The following is a 19,518-nucleotide window of genomic DNA, read 5'->3' on the forward strand; positions in this document are numbered from 1 at the left end:
CAGTGGCATTTAGCAGCCTTCTAATTACCAAAAAGCAAAGCCAAAGCCATATATGTCTGCTATTTATGAACAAAGGGGATCCCAGAGAAGCATTTACAACCATTTATTCCATAATTTCATGAGTTGTTTGTAAATAATTTCAGTGAGAAACCTAAAGTTTGTGAAAAAATTTGTGAAAAAGTAAAATAATTTTTTTATTTGATCGCATTCGGCGGTGAAATGGTGCCATGAAATATACCAAAATGGGCCTAGATCAATACTTTGGGATGTCTTCTAAAAAAAAATATATACATGTCAATGGATATTCAGAGATTCCTGAAAGATATTAGTGTCCCAATGTAACTAGCGCTAATTTTGAAAAAAAAGGGGTTTGGAAATGGCAAAGTGCTACTTGTACTTATAGCCCTATAACTTGCAAAAAAAGTAAAGAACATGTAAACATTGGGTATTTCTAAACTCAGGACAAAATTTAGAAACTATTTAGCATGGGTGTTTTTTGGTGGTTGTAGATGTGTAACAGATTTTGGGGGTCAAAGTTAGAAAAAGTGTGTTTTTTTCCATTTTTTCCTCATATTTTATAATATTTTTTATAGTAAATTATAAGATATGATGAAAATAATGGTATATTTTGAAAGTCCATTTAATGGCGAGAAAAACGGTATATAATATGTGTGGGTACAGTAAATGAGTAAGAGGAAAATTACAGCTAAACACAAACACCACAAAAATGTAAAAATAGCCTTGGTCCCAAACGGACAGAAAATGGAAAAGTGCTGTGGTCATTAAGGGGTTAAGATCTGATGAAAGACAGAATTATTTAATGAGATTATTTTCTGTTTTGGATGTGAAAATAATGTAATTTGCAGTCAGTAATGTCATCAAATATGGCGAAGGGTAATTTCAATTTGTTTTGCCCTTGTGCAAAATGAGTGTTAAATTCAAAAGCTTTTGGTATGTTCAGTATTAAAGGGACAGTCTACAATATAATTATTGTTTTAAAAGATAGATAATCCCTTTATTACCCATTCCCCAGTTTTGCATAACAAACACAGTTATATTAATGTACTTTTTACCTCTGTGATTACCTTGTATCTAGGAACCTTCTTCCAGCCCACTGATCACATGACTGTGACTGTTTATTATCTATTGTCTTGCACTTAGCATTGTAATGTGCTAAATCTTAAATAACTCCCTGTGCCTGAACACAGTGTTATTTATATGGCCCACGTATATTATTATTATTATTATCATTTATTTGTATAGCGCCGCCAAATTCCGTAGCGCTGGGTACAATGATAGGGTATACAATGACAAGGATTTGTGATACAATACAAAACATAGACTAAACAAATCTAGCACAGGAGGAAGAGGGCCCTGCTCCGGAGAGCTCACACTCTATAGGTTTAGGGTGCAGAGACATAAGGTTGGGGTAGCTTGTTACATCGGTTGTATTTGCAGCAGTGAGTCAGGCAGTTCATGTACATGTATTAGCTTGGTTCGGATGCGGGATTGAGGAGAGATGGTAAACCTCTCTGAATAGGTGGGTTTTCAAGGATCTTCTGAAGCTATACAAGGTTGGAGACAGTCTGATGGAGCGGGGTAGAGAGTTCCAGAGGACAGGAGCAGCACGTGCAAAGTCTTGGAGGCGGGAGTGTGATGTAGAGATAACAGGAGTGTAGAGACGTAGGTCAGAGGTTGACCGAAGAGGACGGGATGGGGAGTATTTCACAATGAGAGAGGAAATATAGTTGGGAGTTAGACTGTTGAGTGTTTTGTAGGTTAGGGCTAATACTTTAAATTGTATTCTGGAGTGTATGGGGAGCCAGTGTAGAGACTGGCAGAGCGGAGCAGCTGATGTAGATCGTCGACTTAGGTGGATGAGTCTAGCAGAAGCATTCATAATAGATTGGAGGGCGGAGAGGCGGTGTTTTGGAAGGCCATTTAAGAGTAGATTGCAATAATCAATGCGTGACAGGATGAGGGAATGAATAAGTATTTTTGAAGTTTTTTGAGTAAGGAAGGGACGAATTCTGGAAATGTTGCACAGGTGTGAACGGCAGGATTTGGTAAGCATTTGTATATGTGGGTTGAATGTGAGTTCTGAGTCTAGTGTGACCCCAAGGCAGCGGACCTGGGGTGAGGTGTTGAGAATAGAGTCTACAACCGTTAGAGAAATGTCAGGTGTCGGATGTCTCAAAGAGGGGGGATAAGAAGCAGCTCAGTTTTGGACAGATTGAGTTGGAGGTAGTGTGAAGACATCCAAGAGAAAATTGCAGAGAGGCAGTTAGAAATCTGGTTGAGTAAAGAGGGAGAGATATCAGGAGAGGAAAGATAGATTTGGGTATCATCAGCATATAGGTGGTACTGGAATCCAAAGGAGGCTATAAGTTTTCCAAGGCAGGATGTATAAAGTGTACTTTCAGTCTCTGTGTTGAAATGCAATTTAAAAAGCATGTGATAATAGGCAGCCCTCAAGGGTTTAGAAATTAGCATATGAGTAGGGTGACCATATTGCTGCTTTAAAAAGGGACACATGAAAAATACATATATCAGGGTTCTTATACAAACCATTTCTTGATAATTTGGATTATGATCAGAAAAACAGGACTGGCACATGTTAAATATTGAGACATTTTCACTGAAATGATAATGAAAAGTCTGCTGCTGGTGAAGACTGAAAATGCCTTATTGTGATCGTGCTGACATTGAAAACAGCTGTTAACATGTATATAATTATTAAACCATAGATTGTGCTTAGCTAGAATCAGCAATGTAAACATTACTGAAAGGAGCTTGAGGGCCCGTGTGTCTGGGGAGTCTTCAGACTCGCCAGAAACATCAGTTATGAAGCAGCGGTCACAAAGACCGCTGCTCCATAACCCTGTCCGCCTGCTCTGAGCAGGCAGACAGGAATCGCAACAATTCAACCCGATCGAGGCCGATTGGCCGTGAGTCTGCAGGGGGGTGGCGTTGCGCCAGCAGCTCTTGTGAGCTGCTGGTGCAATGTTAAATGTGGAGAGTGTATTGCTCTCCGCATTCAGCGATGTCTTGCGGACCTGATCTGCCTTGTCCACAAGACATTTCTTAAATATGTCTCAATGAATTTGATCATGTCATATTTATAATCAGAATATCCCTTTAAACTTGGGAAAGCCAAGATAATGAGGATTTAAAAAGATTATATATATATATATACATATACAGAATATATATATATATATATATATATATATATATATATATATATATGTATAAATAATTGTCATTTAGACTGTGTCAATGGCTAGGCAGTTGTTACTGGTGTGTTAATGAATTAATAATAAATAGCTTGTAGTTGTGTGCCCTATTTATTAAGGATATGATAAGTGTAAAAATCATACAGCCAATAAGAGAATATATAATGATTGAGTAAAGTCTGCTCAACGTTAGGCTTAGCAGACAGTGTCACAAGTAATAATTTCAGAAAACGTTACATATTTTTTCCTTTATTCTTTGTTACTTTTGAATTTAGATGGTACCCGAATTTGAGGTGCTTACCTTTTCTGTAAGAACATATACCCCTCTAGTCCTCTACAGTCTGTTCTTCTAGTGAAAACTAACCAGTGGATATCACTATAATGGGAGACAAGTCCTCCACAGCTCACATATTCACGTTAAGGGCTAAATTGAGCTCAAAATACTGCTTCAGCAAAAGCGATATTTGCGCACAATTTAGTAATACAAGCACACGCAAATGTGCGCTAGAATTACAAGTGAGGTGCAATCGCATTGCGCTCATGAGAGAACACTCCCATAGGCTCTCTCTCTCTCTCTCTCTCTCTCTCTCGCTCTAGCTCTCTCGCTCTCTCGCTCTCTCGCTCTCGCTCTCGCTCTCTCTCTCTCCTGTTATTCACCCCTGCGCGTGCGATCAGCTGGGCTCTTTCACTTGCCAGGTCCTCGCGCTGCTGTCGGGTGGGTGCGCGTGCGATCAGCTGTCTAAGGCCAAGTGTTTGTCTGTACTGCGCATGACGGCTTCAGACAAACACTTGTCTTTTATAATATAGGATATGAATATATACATATATATTTATGTGTTAATATGTGTATATACACATATTAATACATAAATATATATGTATATAAGCATATGCACATATATTTACTGGGAACACACAGTTCCCTTAGACCACAATGTAAAGGTACTTTTCAGTGCTGTTTTTTTCTAACACCCCACACCCGCCAACTTTAGCCCCCAAAAACTGTTTAGGGCAGTTTGTTTGTTTTTTTATAAAAAATGGATATCACATTTTTTGGGGGACATTTAAAAATGAACCAGCGATCTGACCTTGAGCACTAATAAATTAGCGCTCCACTTGTAATCTAGCCCTAAATATAAAATCTTCAAAACAAGTGATGTTAATAATGTAGCAAAGCAAAAATATTGCAAACGTCTCTCTCTATTTCATAACCATATAAACAACCAGTAACCCTTCCAATATGTCCCGGGCAGCACAGCCTTGTAAAAAGGAAATACTAATGCATTTTCTGCCCTACTGAGGTAGTCATAGGAAATGTTTTAGGCATTATTTTTGTTGTCCAGTACACATGGAAAGAGTTACTATGTTTACAATCTACCTGGCTTTCTGAATTATTAAAGGGATACTGAACCCAATTTTTTTCTTTCATGATTCAGATAGAGCAGGCAATTTTAAGCAACTTTCTAATTTACTCCTATTATCAATTTTTTCTTCGCTCTCTTGGTATCTTTATTTGAAAAAAGCAGCAATGTAAGCTTAATAGCTGGCCCATTTTTGGTTCAGTACCCTGGATAGCGCTTGCTGATTGTTGGCAGCATTTGCCACCAATCAACAAGAGCTACCCAGGTGCTGAACCAAAGATGGGCCAGCTCAAATAAAGATACCAAGAGAACAAAGAAACATTGATAATAGGAATAAATTAGAAAGCTGCTTAAAATTGCATGCGCTATCTGAATCATGAAAGAAAAAATTTGGGTTCAGTGTCCCTTTAACATCAATTTATTTTGAGAATTCAATTTCACAAACAAATTTGTTAATTTGTTTATAGGTTTGTCTTAAATGTTAAGAAATTAGAACACAAGAAGAATATTTAAACTATAGTAAATGTTACAAATGTATAGAAAATATGACAATACTGGCTTGATTTTTGTACTTTAAAGGGACACTAAACCCATTTTTTTGCTTTCATGATTCAGATAGAGCATGCAATTTTAAGCAACTTTCTAATTTACTCCTATTATCAATTTTTCTTCGTTCTCTTGCTATCTTTATTTAAAAAGCATGAATGTGATGCATAAGAGTCAGACTATTTTTGGTTGAGCACCTGGGTTATACTTGCTTATTGGTGGGTAAATGTAAGCCTCCAATAAGCAAGTGCTATCCATGGTGCTGAACCTAAAATGGACTGGCTGCTAAGATTTACATTTCTGCTTTTAAAATAAAAATAGCAAGAGAATGAAGAAAAATTGATAATAGGAGTAAATTAGAAAGTTGCCTAAAATTTCATGCTCTATCTGAATCATGAAAGAAAAAAATTTGGATTCAGTGTCCCTTTAATGCTTTATAAAAGTATTTATTATGGGCTAGATTACAAGTGGACGTCCAAATTATTGCGCTCCTGCAAACGGGCAAATTTGCCCGTTTGCAGGAGTGCAATAATTATCCAGCTATTTCAAGTGGCTGGATATTGCTACAGCAAGCTCACGGTAGCAATTAGCGCTTATAAAATTAACCAGAGATCGGATCTGCCTCAAATGCCCCCACAATACTGTCTAGTATAGTTTATTAATAAATAGAGATAGCAGCACATAAATATTTATGTATATAAGTATATACAGTACATATGTATCTACATGTTGCTGCCATCGCTGCGCTACTTACCCCCTTCACTGCTCAAGGTTCTGATGCGGTCAAGCTCGCGTTCGTATTACAGCTAACGTGTAATACCAGTGTACGTTATCATGCTCTGATATTACAAAGTGGAGCGCTAATACCTCTTTCATGAAAGCTATATATAGCACTCTACTAATCTGGCCCTATATATATATATATATATATATTTATATAGAGAACACTGAATGATGCAGAGACATTGGTCTTATGTAGACTTAAAGGGACATAAAACCAAACATTTTTCATCCACAATTCAGATAGAGCACACAATTTGAAACAACTTTCGAATTTGCTTCATTCTCTTGGTATTCTTTGTTGAAGGAACAGCAATTCACTACTGGGATCTAATTTAACACATCAGGTGACTTAATGACAACAGTCATATATGTGCAGCCACCAATCAGCAGCTAGTTCCTAGTAATGCATTGCTGCTCCTGAGTCTACTAGGTATGCTTTTCAACAACAGATACAAAGAGAAGGAAGCAAATTAGATAAGAAGTAAATTAGAAAGTTGTTCAGAATTGTATGTTCTAGCTGAATCATGAATTCATGTCTTTTTAAAGATGTATCAATTTGTGTTTGTGAGTCACTTTCTCATTAGTTTATTGAAGATTGCTTCTGTATTATTTGCCAAAAATGCAAAAAAGACATTCTAGATCCATTACAAATCATGTCCGCCCGCCATTTCATAATTAGGGCCCCCTTAGAATTAAGTGTCTTCTGCTTCACAGCATTAAAGATATATTTTCTTTTAATTTTTATAGATAGTATATATCAGCATTTAAAGGGACATGAAACCCAAAATGTTTCTTTCATGATTCAGATAGAGAATACAATTTTAAACAACTTTCCAATTTATTTCTATTATTTAATTTGCTTCCTTTTACTGTTATCCTTTGCTGAAAGGTTTATCTAGGTAAGCTCAGGAGCAGCAAAGGACCTAGGTTCCAGCTGCTGATTGGTGACTGCATATACAGTATATACTGATTGTCATTGGCTCACCCATTTGTTCAGTTAGAAACCAGTAGTGCATTGCTGCTTCTTCAACAAATAATACCAAGAGAATGAAACAAATTAGATAATAGAATTAAATTAGAAATATGTTTAAAATTGTATTATCTATCTGAATCATAAAATACATTTTTAGGGGTTCATGTCCCTTTAAGCCCTTTTTTTTTTATAAAAGATCTGCACACAAAATATATAATTTAGCAGCATTTAAATCTGTCCTTCTTTTAGCAAATTTCCATTGTTTTGCAGTTCACTGACCTAGCCTCTATAGTGTTTTATCTCCTTTGCTTTGACCAATAAGAGACACATTTAAATGAGCTCCTGCACTGGTCAAGCAAACACTGTGTAGAATGTTTAGGACTAGCTTTCAGAATTTTGCAGAAACCACGACATCCCCTCATAACTTTAATAATTAAATTGGAGGAAAAGCTAGTAAAATAAATCATAAAAGTAAATTACTTTTTTTATTACACATAACTAAACTTTTTTTTTTTTTTTAATGAGAAATTACATTTTGATTTGAATGCCCCTTTAACAATAATTGTACAGCACAGCTTCATTCTGTAAATCAGTGTTTCTCAACCGCGGTCCTCAAGTACCCCCAACAGGGCAGGTTTTTATTATAGATGAATCAGTGCACATTTGGAGTAATCAGGTAATCAGTTAAACCATGGTTACTAACTTGCCCATCAGCTGATTTCATTTCTGCTGTAATGAAAACCTGTCCTGCTGGGGGTACTTGAGGACTGCGGTTGAGAAACAATGCTGTAAATTACATAATAATAAAATGAAAACTTTAATCATTACCTCATTTTGTTAAGCAGTAAAAAATACTGTCAAATAATTGTATTTTTTTCTACCTACCCAAGCAAGTTTTCCCATCATTTTGCAATGTGTAGTCTTCATTGCAGCGGCAATAGTAACCATTCAGAATACCAACACACTCATGCTGGCAACTGTGGTTCCCATACGAGCAATAGTCAATCACTAGAATTCACAATAAAAAGATACAATAATATAATTATTAGAGATAATATTAAGAAGAACGTGTCTAGACATATTTTATATTTGAATGACATTTTTAGCATCTTTATCTCTCCATCTTTCTAACTATATCTAGTGCTTGATTGATCTAACTTTAGCTTTTTACCTATATGTGTCTGTTGTGTCTGTCGCTTTCTATCTCTCTATATATCTCTGTCTATATCTGTCTATCACTCTCTCACTATATATATATATGTGTGTGTGTGTGTGTGTGTATTATCTGTTTATTAATGTATCTCTCTATATATCTCTGTCTATATCTGTCTATCACTCTCTCACTATATATATATGTGTGTGTGTGTATTATCTGTTTATTAATGTATCTCTCTATATATCTCTGTCTATATCTGTCTATCCCTCTCTCACTATATATATATATATATATACATATGTGTGTGTGTGTGTATTATCTGTTTATTAATGTATCTCTCTATATATCTCTGTCTACATCTGTCTATCCCTCTCTCTCTCTCTCTCTCTCTCTCTCTCTCTCTCTCTCTCTCTATATATATATATATATATATATATATATATATAATCTGTATATTAATGTATCTATCCCTATTACAATAGCTTTCAATGTTATGGAATAAAAGTTACATTTGGCTCAGTGGTATTGCAACCATTGGGGTGCTATTTTTTTCTATATCTTTGGCTCTCTTGACATTGCCTTAAAACATTTTATCTTGCAATAAATAAATAAATAAATAAATAAATAAATAAATAAATACAAAATAGTAAAAATTCATCATGCAAGCCAACCCAAAAGAAAAAAAGTATGTTTATCATAAACTTAAAAGAGCTGCTCTTCAACAGATACTAATTTGCAAGCTGATATTAATTATAGCCTGTTCGGGGAGATTTCAGTATTATATAAACCAGGGACATACAGAGGTAGACACTGCTCAGTACCAGGTGTTGCCGACTGTTGAAGAGATACAAAAACCTGGCAGCATTACACTGATTCATTCATTACTTGTTTTTTGTCTAAGGATTTACAGCATTTTATTACCATTTTCTTTGATATTTTTTCTGAAAGAAATCAGTGTAAAAAAAGGTCAAGATTCTTTCCCAGTTATTACTGCCGGACTGGACTCACATTAAAGTTCTTTATCAGTTTTGTAAAGAATTTGAAAGAGAGCTACAAAAGGTATTTGTGTGGATGTATCTTTCACATGGGATTGAAATTAAACCTTCTCAAGGGGATTATGCAGGTTTTTTTTGTGTCTACAGATACTGTATATTCTTTAAAATTGTTATTCAAAACATCTATGTCACATTGTATTTTAATCTACAAAAGTATTTATTTGTAACTAATATCAGTTTACATGGTAAAATAATAGAATATAAGGTTGTGGTTGAAGATAATGTGTTTAAAGGGACCTTAAAGTCAAAATTAAAACCTTCATGGATCAGAGAGATCATTATTTTTTAACAACTTTCCTGTTTACGCCTATTGTCAATTTTACCTTATTAGCTTCTTGTTCTCTTCTTTGTTGAAGAGCATGGCAACAACGTTTGTAACAATGTTTTTTTTAAAGTATGTTATAACACCTTGCTAAACACTAGAGGGCAGCAGTGTTAATACTGCTACTATATATTGCTCAGGACATAAGCACACTCCTGAACCTAAGCTCTTCAAGAAAGAAAAATACCAAAATAAAGTTCATTTGATAACAGAAGTAAATTGGAAAGTTGTTTAAAATTGCATCATTAAAGGGACAATATAATGTAAATCTTCTCCCAGTTAATGTGTTCCCAATTATCCACTTATATGCTGGAATGTATTAAACTATTTATAAACAACTCAATGACTTATATTTGACAGTTTAAATAGTTGTTTTTGCTGCTGTAAACTCTGCTAAAACAATAATAATAATAATAATAATAATAATAATAATAATAATGTAGTAATGGCTACAAAAAACTATGTAAAAAAGAGGCATCAGTAGAAATCAACACCCTATGGAAGTGTGTGGGGGGGGAGTGTCCAGTCCTATTTAAAGGGTGTTCCTGCATCAACTTTTAATACAATAAACTCATATTTCCATCTTGCCTCAGTACACTGTCCCTTCAAGACAAGGATGGTTGACAGAACACCATGTTGCCCAGAAACATTTATCTCTATGGGGCCTATTTAACAAAGGTCTGTCGGACCTGATCCGACAGTGCGGATCAGGTCCGACAGACCTCGCTGAATGCGGAAAGCAGTACGCTCTCTGTATTCAGCATTGCACCAGCAGCTCTTGTGAGCTGCTGGTGCAACGCCGCCCCCTGCAGATTTGCGGCCGCCAGCAGGGGGGATGTCAATCAACCCGATCGTACTTGATTGGGTTGAATTGTGGTAATGTCTGTCCGCCTCCTCAGAGCAGGTGGACAGGTTATGGAGCAGCGGTCTTTAGACTGTTGCTTCATAACTGGTGTTTCTGGCGAGCCTGCTTGGGCCCTCAAGCTCCATCTGGAGCTTGATAAATGGGCCCCTATAAGTCTAAATAATCTAGTCTGAAAGAATTGTACTTGATTTTATGGTATACAACATTTACAATATTGTGTGTATCAGGTCACCCCCTCTGAGGAAGCGTTCTGTGAAACGCGCGTCAGGGGTCCAGCAGGAGCAGCTGTGTCTGTTGTTTTTAATTTGCTAGCCTTTGTTAAAACTTATATGCTATCTCATTAATTCTTAACATTATTGTATGGTGCCCACCAGATTAACTGCTAATATTTAAAGTAAATTAGCCCTCGGATTGTAAGGGCTTATCTTATGTTAAGTGATTATAATAGTGGGCTCATACTTATCATTTTTTGTGACTATTTGAGCATAACCAGTGATTATTTCGAAACAAGGTCTTAGTGTTTTTAATTCACTTGCCTATGCTACAGTATGAATGTTGGTTCCTAGTTTAACCTAATAAAAACCGTTAAGTATGAATGATATGGAACTTTTTAAATAAATACTATAAGTCTCTACACTACATTAACCATATATAATTTTGCCTAGGAGTTAAGATTTATTCAATTTATGTGGAATTCTTTGCTAAAAGCTCTGTTGTATTTCTCTATACAATTAGCGTATCTAGTTGCTAAGTTACAATTACACCTAACACTACACTATAATTAAATAAATTCCCTAAACTAAATATAATTAAAAATATTTATCTAAAGTACAAAAAACAAACAAACACTAAACTACAGAAAATAATAAAATAATTACAAGATTTTAAAACTAATTACACCTAATCTAATCCCCCTAACAAAATAAAAAAGCCCCCGAAAATAAAAAAAGCCCTACCCTACACTAAATTACAAATAGCCCTTAAAAGGGCCTTTTGCAGGGCATTGCCCCAAAGTAATCAGCTCTTTTACCTGTAAAAAAAAAATGACAACCCCCCCAAACATTAAAACCCACCACCCACACAACCAACCCTACTTTAAAACCCACCCTACCTTGAGAAGTCTTCACCCAACCGGGCCAAAGTCCTCCATGAAGCCGGCACAAGTGGTCCTCCAGAAGGGCAGAAGTGATCCTCCAGACGGGCAGAAGTGATTCTCCAGACGGGCAGAAGTCTTCATACAGGTGGCATCTTCTATCTTCATCCATCTGGCATGGAGCGGCTCCATCTTCAAGACATCCGACGCGGAGCATCCTCTTCAAACGACATCCAATAGGATTAAGCTTGCATTCTATTGGCTGTTCCAATCAGCCAATAGAATGCAAGCTCAATCCTATTGGCTGATTGCATCAGCCAATAGGATTTTTCCTACCTTAATTCCAATTGGCTGATAGAATTATATCAGCCAATCGGAATTCAAGGGATGACATCTTGGAGGACGTCATTTAAAGGAACCTTCATTCTTCAGTTGGACGTAGTTTGAAGAGGATGCTCCACGTCGGATGTCTTGAAGATGGAGCCGCTCCGCTGTAACATATATTCTAGTGTGGTATGTCCCTTTAAGACCTGCTCTATAAATTCCCACAATCCTTAGAGCACTCTGTCAATTATTCTGTGTTTGTGCAGAAACTAAGAAGCCTGACTAGATGATTTAAAGCTACCTCTCATTAACTCCATTTTATTCCAACTGGGATATATTCAAATAGAGGACATTCATATTTAAATTGCTTGCTGCAGTTATCCAAAGACTCACTCTTTGCTCTACTGTTGTGATCCAAAACATTTTAACTCTACAGTTAAAGGAATCTAATTACTTCAGTTTAGCTGCATTACATAATAATTGACACAAAAAGTAAAATGGATCCAGCAGATCTACCTAATGTTGTATACAGTTTGTCCCAGCGTGTGGATCAGCTAACTCAAGGTCTACGTGAATTAAAAGTTCAAAACGATACTCTCAAGGTAATGGTTAGGGATAATACACCTGAACTACAAGTATCCCCCCCAGATCTCTTCACTGGAGACAGGGCAACCTTTAGACAGTTCCGCAATGCATGTTTGTTACTTTTTCAAATGAGACCTAAGACATATTTCTCAGAGAGGATTAAAGTAATTACAGTTATATCATTCTTAAGGGGGGAACCCCGCAAATGGGCAGATGTTTTTTTTGAGAATGATGATCCCATACTGGGATCACTATCAGATTTTTTTTTTTACAAATGGGAACTTTATACGAAGATGTTCATAAACAATTTTCTGCTGAAACAAATATGCGATCACTTAAACAGGGCCGCCGTCCTGTAGAAGAGTATTTAACAGAATTTAAGTTGTATGCTAAGGACTCTGAATGGAGTGATGTATCTCTTCGGAATCAATATAGATTGGGATTAAATGATTCTGTTAAGGATGAATTAGCACGTACTGATTTACCCAGGACACTAGAAGGGTTAATAGATCTCACAATACAATTGGATAGACGCTTAAGAGAAAGACGTGCAGAAAAAACACACTCTGATAGTCCACAGAAATATTTCCCTTCAATCAATAAATCTTCAAACCAAAAGGACACACCAGTTCCCATGGATCTAGGTATCATGAAGGGACCCCTACAGCCAGAAGAAAGGCTTAGAAGAAAAAGGGCGAACCTTTGTATGTACTGCGCTTCCCCCGTACATACCGTAAAAGAATGTCCCATTCTTCAAAGACAGAAGAGCAGTAAGTTCCTATATCATAAAAATAATTGTTTCACAACTAAAGTTTTAAATTCAGCTTACTGTACCTTACCTCTGTCATTGCAGTGGGATCTACTAACAATTCGTACTGAGGCCATTGTGGATTCAGGAGCCTACTCTAATTTCTTGGATTTTGATTTAGCAATGAAGAATAAAATACCTTTGTGTGCAAAAGCAAAACCTGTGTCTATAAGAGTTATTGATGGGTCATATGTAAACTCCGGACCAATCACACATCATACCATTCCTTTAAAAACACTCACTGAAACAGGACACACAGAATATATCACCTTTGACATCATACCCTCTCCTTTATTTCCTGTAGTTTTAGGTCTATCTTGGCTACAACTACATAAACCAAACATTAACTGGGGAACTTTACAGATAAATTTTGATTCATCATATTGTCAAAAAACATGTTTCCCCCACCAGCATATATTACAGGTTTCTGAATTTCATCTACCAGATCAATATGAGGATTTCTCTGATGTTTTTAGTAAAAAAGAGGCAGAAAGTTTACCCCCTCACCGAATCTATGACTGCCCTATTGAACTACTTCCAGGAGCCACCATACCATATGGGCACATTTACCCATTATCCGAACCAGAACTGCAACATCTCAAAACATATCTGGAGGAAAACCTGAAGAAAGGTTTCATCAGGCCATCCACTTCTCCTGCTGGTGCCGGTATTTTTTTTGTCAGGAACAAAGATCTTTCCCTGAGGCCAATTATTGATTACCGGGAACATAATAAACGCACGGTTAAGAACCGTTATCCTCTCCCGCTAATACCTGAACTGGTGGAAAGGCTCTGCGATGCAAAGATTTATTTAAAGTTGGATTTGAGAGGAGCTTATAATTTGGTAAGGATTTGCGACGGAGATGAATGGCTCACTGCCTTCAGAACACGCTATGGATTGTATGAGTACCTGGTGATGCCATTTGGGCTTTGCAATGCCCTAGCCACGTTCCAACACTTCATAAACGACATCTTTAGAGATTTGTTGGACGTGTGCATGGTCGTGTATTTAGACGATATTCTTATCTACTCAGACAATGAAGAAGATCATATAAGCATGTTCGCTGGGTTCTAGGATGGTTAAGGACACACCAATTATACGCAAAGCCCGAGAAATGTCTTTTCCATGTAAACCAGATATCTTTTCTTGGGTATCATATATCTTCTGCTGGTCTGAAGATGGATGACGGTAAGGTAGAGGCAATACAAACATGGCCCGTACCAACTAACACTAAGGAAGTTCAATGATTTTTGGGCTTTGACAACTTCTACCCGAAATTTATTAAGGGATTCTCCACCATAGTAAAACCTCTTACTATACTTACTGGTTCTCACACACCTTTCAAATGGAATTCCCAGGCAAAGGAAGCATTTAATACATTAAAAAAATCCTTCACCACCGCACCAATTCTACAATTCCCAAATCCCGATTTACAGTATATTTTAGAGGTTGATGCCTCCAACTATGCTATGGGAGCCATCCTCTCGCAAAGGAAGACCGCTTTGGATCCTGTACATCCTGTTGCTTTCTTTTCTAAATTGATGACATCTACAGAATTAAATTATTCTATTGGTGACAAGGAGCTTCTGGTTATTAGAAAAGCTTTTGAACACTGGCGTCATTTACTTGAAGGTACCAAGATACCAATACTTATTTATACAGACCATAAGAATTTGGAATATTTACAATCCAGTAAGACTCTCTCTGCTCGTCAACTTCGATGGAGTCTCTATTTCACCCGTTTCAACTTTCATATCACAAATCATCCAGGTTCAAAAAATTGTAAAGCTGACGCCTTATCCAGAAAAGACAGCCATTCTTTATCTCAATCTCCACCACATTCTATACTTACACCCGAACATTTTTGTGCCTTAGTAACACCCTACGAATTCCTACGTGAAACTCAAAGGGAAGATATCACATACCCTAAGGAGAAATTACAACAAAAAGATGATCATCTCTACTATCATCAGGACAAAATATTTATACCACCTCCTCTTCGAACAGAGATTCTAAACACTCATCATGATTCTCCTCTTGTAGGTCATCCAGGGATCAGTAAGACTTTAGAATTATTGAAAAGGAACTACTGGTGGCCAAACATTGACAAATCTGTGGAGGACTATGTTAAAACCTGTGAGGTTTGTGCCACTCTTAAACCAGAAAAGGCCCGGCCTTATGGATACCTAAAATCTCTTCATATATCTGACAGACCTTGGCAGACCATCGGAATGGATTATATAGTCGATCTCCCATTATCCAACAATTGTAACACCATTTTAGTGGTAGTAGATCTGTTAACAAAGATGGCACACTTTATTCCCTACCGAAAATTACCAACCTCATCAGAAACTGCTCAGTTATTTTTACATAACGTAGTAAGGTTACATGGACTACCTTCCATCATCATAACCGATAGAGGATCTCAGTTCACCTCCAAGTTCTGGAAGGCAATATGTAATGTCCTTCAAATCGATCAGAGATACAGTACAGCATTCCATCCACAAACAAATGGACAAACAGAAAGGGTAAACCAATGGTTGGAACAGTACATCAGATGTTACTGTTCTTTCCACCAAGACCAATGGTATGACAAGATCTCCACAGCAGAATACGCATACAACAATACTTTGAACGCATCTACGAAAATGACTCCGTTCTATTCCAACTATGGATATCATCCAACATTCCATCTTTTCCCTCATATGAACACCACTTCTCCAAAAGTTGATGAAACAAGTAACAGCCTAGTTTAATCGTTTGAGTTCCTCAAGGACAACATTAAAGAAGCACAAATGAGACAGAAAAAGTATTACAATACTAGAAGAAGAAGACCCCCAGCCTATTCTGTAGGAGATAAGGTATGGCTTTCTACTAAAAATCTAAAATTGAATACACCCAGTAGAAAATTCACTCAACTATTCATTGGTCCATTCCCTATCACCAAGGTGGTGAATGAAAATGCCGTTACTTTGGATCTTCCTCCCGAATATAAGTTTCATCTGACATTCCATGTCTCTTTATTAAAACCATATATTGAAACCAGACTTCAATCAACTAATTCATTACTTCCACCGACAGTCATTGAAGAAGAAATTTATGAGATCAGCTCAATTCAAGACTCCAGATTACTCAAAGGAAAACTCCAATATCTAATCCGATGGAAGGATATCATCCCGATGATGATTCTTGGGAACCTGCTGACAACATCTTCGCTTCAAGATTGGTTTCTGCTTTCCATTGTGCTAATCCGGATAGACCAGGTCCTGGTGCTGCGGTGCAGCCCCTTTGATGGGGGGTCCTGTAACATATATTCTAGTGTGGTATGTCCCTTTAAGACCTGCTCTATAAATTCCCACAATCCTTAGAGCACTCTGTCAATTATTCTGTGTTTGTGCAGAAACTAAGAAGCCTGACTAGATGATTTAAAGCTACCTCGCATTAACTCCATTTAATTCCAACTGGGATATATTCAAATAGAGGACATTCATATTTAAACTGCTTGCTGCAGTTATCCAAAGACTCACTCTTTGCTCTACTTTAGAGACAGGAATCTCACTGCTTATCAAGCGGTTCACCATACCTTACAAGCCTTTCAGTTGTAACTGAATCCCGGAATCAGACCCTCCAACTCGGGTTTAACTTTCAAAGACATCCCCTGCTGATTGCGGTTATAACCGCCAACAAACAAACATAACAAGGCTTGTTTTTCATTGCTATCAAAGCTGCCATTTTTCCAAGCTCCTGATTGCGCATCGGCCTCACACCCCCAGCGTGACGTCACGGCTGATCTGAAAGAGGCCTCAGAGACGCTGCAGCTTCACCAAACACGCTGAGTTTTACAAGGTATCTAATTGGAACAAGCGGACACACCTCTCAATAGTGAGTAACTGATAATTTCTTATCATCTGTTCTGCTAACTGCCTGACTCTAGCATACTACAAGCGGTCCGTGTAATCCATACTTAAAGGACAGTTCTAATATCTCATTGCAGCCTATGTACAGATAGCCAAAGTACCTAATTAACTACTGATACCCTCCTCTATCTAAAGCTAATGAAATTACATTCCAAAAGAATTACAGGACATCTTACTCTCTCCTGTAACCAATAAACAAGATCCTCCTTAAAGGGACAATTTACACAATATATTATTTAGAAAACATTCAATAGAAGAACTGCAGTTGTGATCCAAAACATTTTAACTCTACAGTTAAAGGAATCTAATTACTTCAGTTTAGCTGCATTACATCCGTGCTGGATGGATGAAGATAGAAGATGCCGTCTGGATGAAGACTTCTGCCCGTCTGGAGGATCACTTCTGCCCATCTGGAGGATCACTTCATGCCCGTCTGGAGGACCACTTCTGCCGGCTTCGTGGAGGACTTCGGCCCGGTTGGGTGAAGACTTCTCAAGGTAGGGTGTTCTTCAAGGGGTTAGTGTTAGGTTTTTTTTAAGGGGGGATTGGGTGGGTTTTAGAGTAGGGTTGATTGTGTGGGTGGTGGGTTTTAATGTTTGGGGGGGTTGTAATTTTTTTTTTACAGGTAAAAGAGCTGATTACTTTGTGGCAATTATTATTATTTATTATTATCGGTTATTTGTAGAGTTGCACTGTTGTAGTCAGCTCTTGAGAAGGTGATCAACAAACAGCTGGACTCTTAAGCTTATATGATAAGGGGGTTCAGGGGATAGCAATGGAGGAGAGGAACTGGTATAAAGAAAGGTTAGCGTAGGTGTATGTATCCCTGAACAGTAGAGTCTTTAGGGAGCACTTGAAGCTTTTAAAACTAGAAGAGAGTCTTGTGGAGTGAGGCAGAGAGTTCCACAAGATGGGAGCCAGTCTGGAGAAGTCCTGTAAACGGGAGTGTGATGAGGTGACAAGAGAGGAGGAGAGTAGGAGGTCGTGAGCAGAGCGAAGGGGATGGGAGGGAGAGTATCTGGAGACAAGGTCTGAGATATAGGGGGGAGCAGTGCAGTTGAGGGCTTTGTATGTCAGAGTAAGAATTTTGTGTTTGATCCTAGAGGCAAGAGGAAGCCAGTGAAGAGATTGACAGAGAGGTGCAGCAGATGAAGAGCGACTTGTAAGGAAGATGAGTCTGGCAGAGGCATTCATTAAGGATTGTAAAGGAGCTAGGCGGTAGGTGGGGAGACCAGAGAGGACAGAGTTGCAGTAATCGAGGCGGGAGAGGATGAAAGAGTGGATTAAAATCTTAGTTGTGTCTTGTGTAAGGAAGTGTCTAACTTTAGATATGTTTTGAAGCTGGAAGCGGCAGGCTTTAGCCAAAGACTGAATGTGAGGAGTGAAAGAAAGATCTGAGTCAAGTGTGACCCCGAGACATCGGGTATGCGGGGTAGGGGTAATGATGGAGTTGTCGACAGTTATAGAGAGATTGGGGGTAGAGAGTTTAAAAGAAGGGGGGAAAATAAGGAGCACAGTTTTGGAGAGATTTAGCTTGAGGTAGTGAGAGGACATCCAGTTGGAGATGTGAGAAAGACAGTTAGTGACACGGGTTAGCAAGGAAGGAGAAAGGTCTGGTGCAGAGAAGTAGATTTGGGTGTCATCGGCATACAAATGATATTGTAAACCGTGGGACTTTATTAGGGAACCTAGTGATGACGTGTAGATTGAGAAGAGAAGGGGACCGAGGCAGAGCCTTGCAGTACAGAAAGTGGTGACGGAGCAGCCCCAGAGAAGGTTACACTAAAGGTACGGTTTGACAGGTAGGAAGAGAGCCACAAGAAAGCTGTGTCACATATGCCAAATGATTGGAGGGTTTGGAGCAAGAGAGGGTGGTCAACAGTGTCAAAGGCTGCGGAGAGATCAAGGAGAATAAGCAGAGAGAAGTGGGCTTTTGATTTTGCTATAAGTAGGTCGTTGGTAACCTTAACAATTGCTGTTTCTGTGGAGTGATGGGGATGAAATCCAGATTGCAATGGGTCAAGGAGGGAGTTTATTGTAAGGAAATGGGATAGGCGTGCATAAGCTAGTTTTTAGAGAAGCTTTGATGCAAGAGGGAGGAAAGTTTTTTGAGGATAGGTGTGACCAGTGCATGTTTCAGCGATGAGGGAAATATACCGGTGCTGAAGGAGAGGTTGAAAGTGTGTGTGAGTAAAGGGGTAAGTGTGGCAGAGAGGGAGGGGAGTAGCTGTGAGGGGATAGGGTCAAGGGGACAGGTAGTGAGGTGAGAGTGCAGTATAAGTGCCGAAACTTCTTCCTCAGTAACAGGGGAGAATGAGCTAAGTTTAAGGTTATGTGGGTTGTGGTTGATTGAGAGCATTTGAGGGGGTGAGAGAATGGAACTATGTTGAGAGCTGATTTCATTTCTGATGGAGTTGATTTTGTGAAGTGGTTGTCAAAGCCTTGAGCTGACAGAGAAGTTGTATTAGGAGGTGGGGGAGGGCGGAGAAGAGTA

At 38.0% G+C, this 19,518-nt stretch overlaps 1 protein-coding gene across 2 annotated transcripts in view; it reads right to left on the minus strand.

Annotated features, from left to right (window-relative positions):
- MATN4 (matrilin 4) overlaps positions 1-19,518 on the minus strand; it is a 109,378-nt gene that overhangs the window by 28,388 nt on the left and 61,472 nt on the right. Inside the window, exon 8 of one of the 2 annotated variants that reach the window (XM_053720202.1) lies at positions 7,785-7,907. The exons of the other annotated variant lie outside the window; for it this stretch is intronic. Coding sequence (XP_053576177.1) covers positions 7,785-7,907 — 123 coding nt within the window. The remainder of the gene's footprint in view (positions 1-7,784; positions 7,908-19,518) is intronic. 2 annotated transcript variants of the gene reach the window in all.

Source organism: Bombina bombina, chromosome 1 (genome assembly GCF_027579735.1).
Source record: "Bombina bombina isolate aBomBom1 chromosome 1, aBomBom1.pri, whole genome shotgun sequence".
Taxonomy (NCBI): Eukaryota; Metazoa; Chordata; class Amphibia; order Anura; family Bombinatoridae; genus Bombina; species Bombina bombina.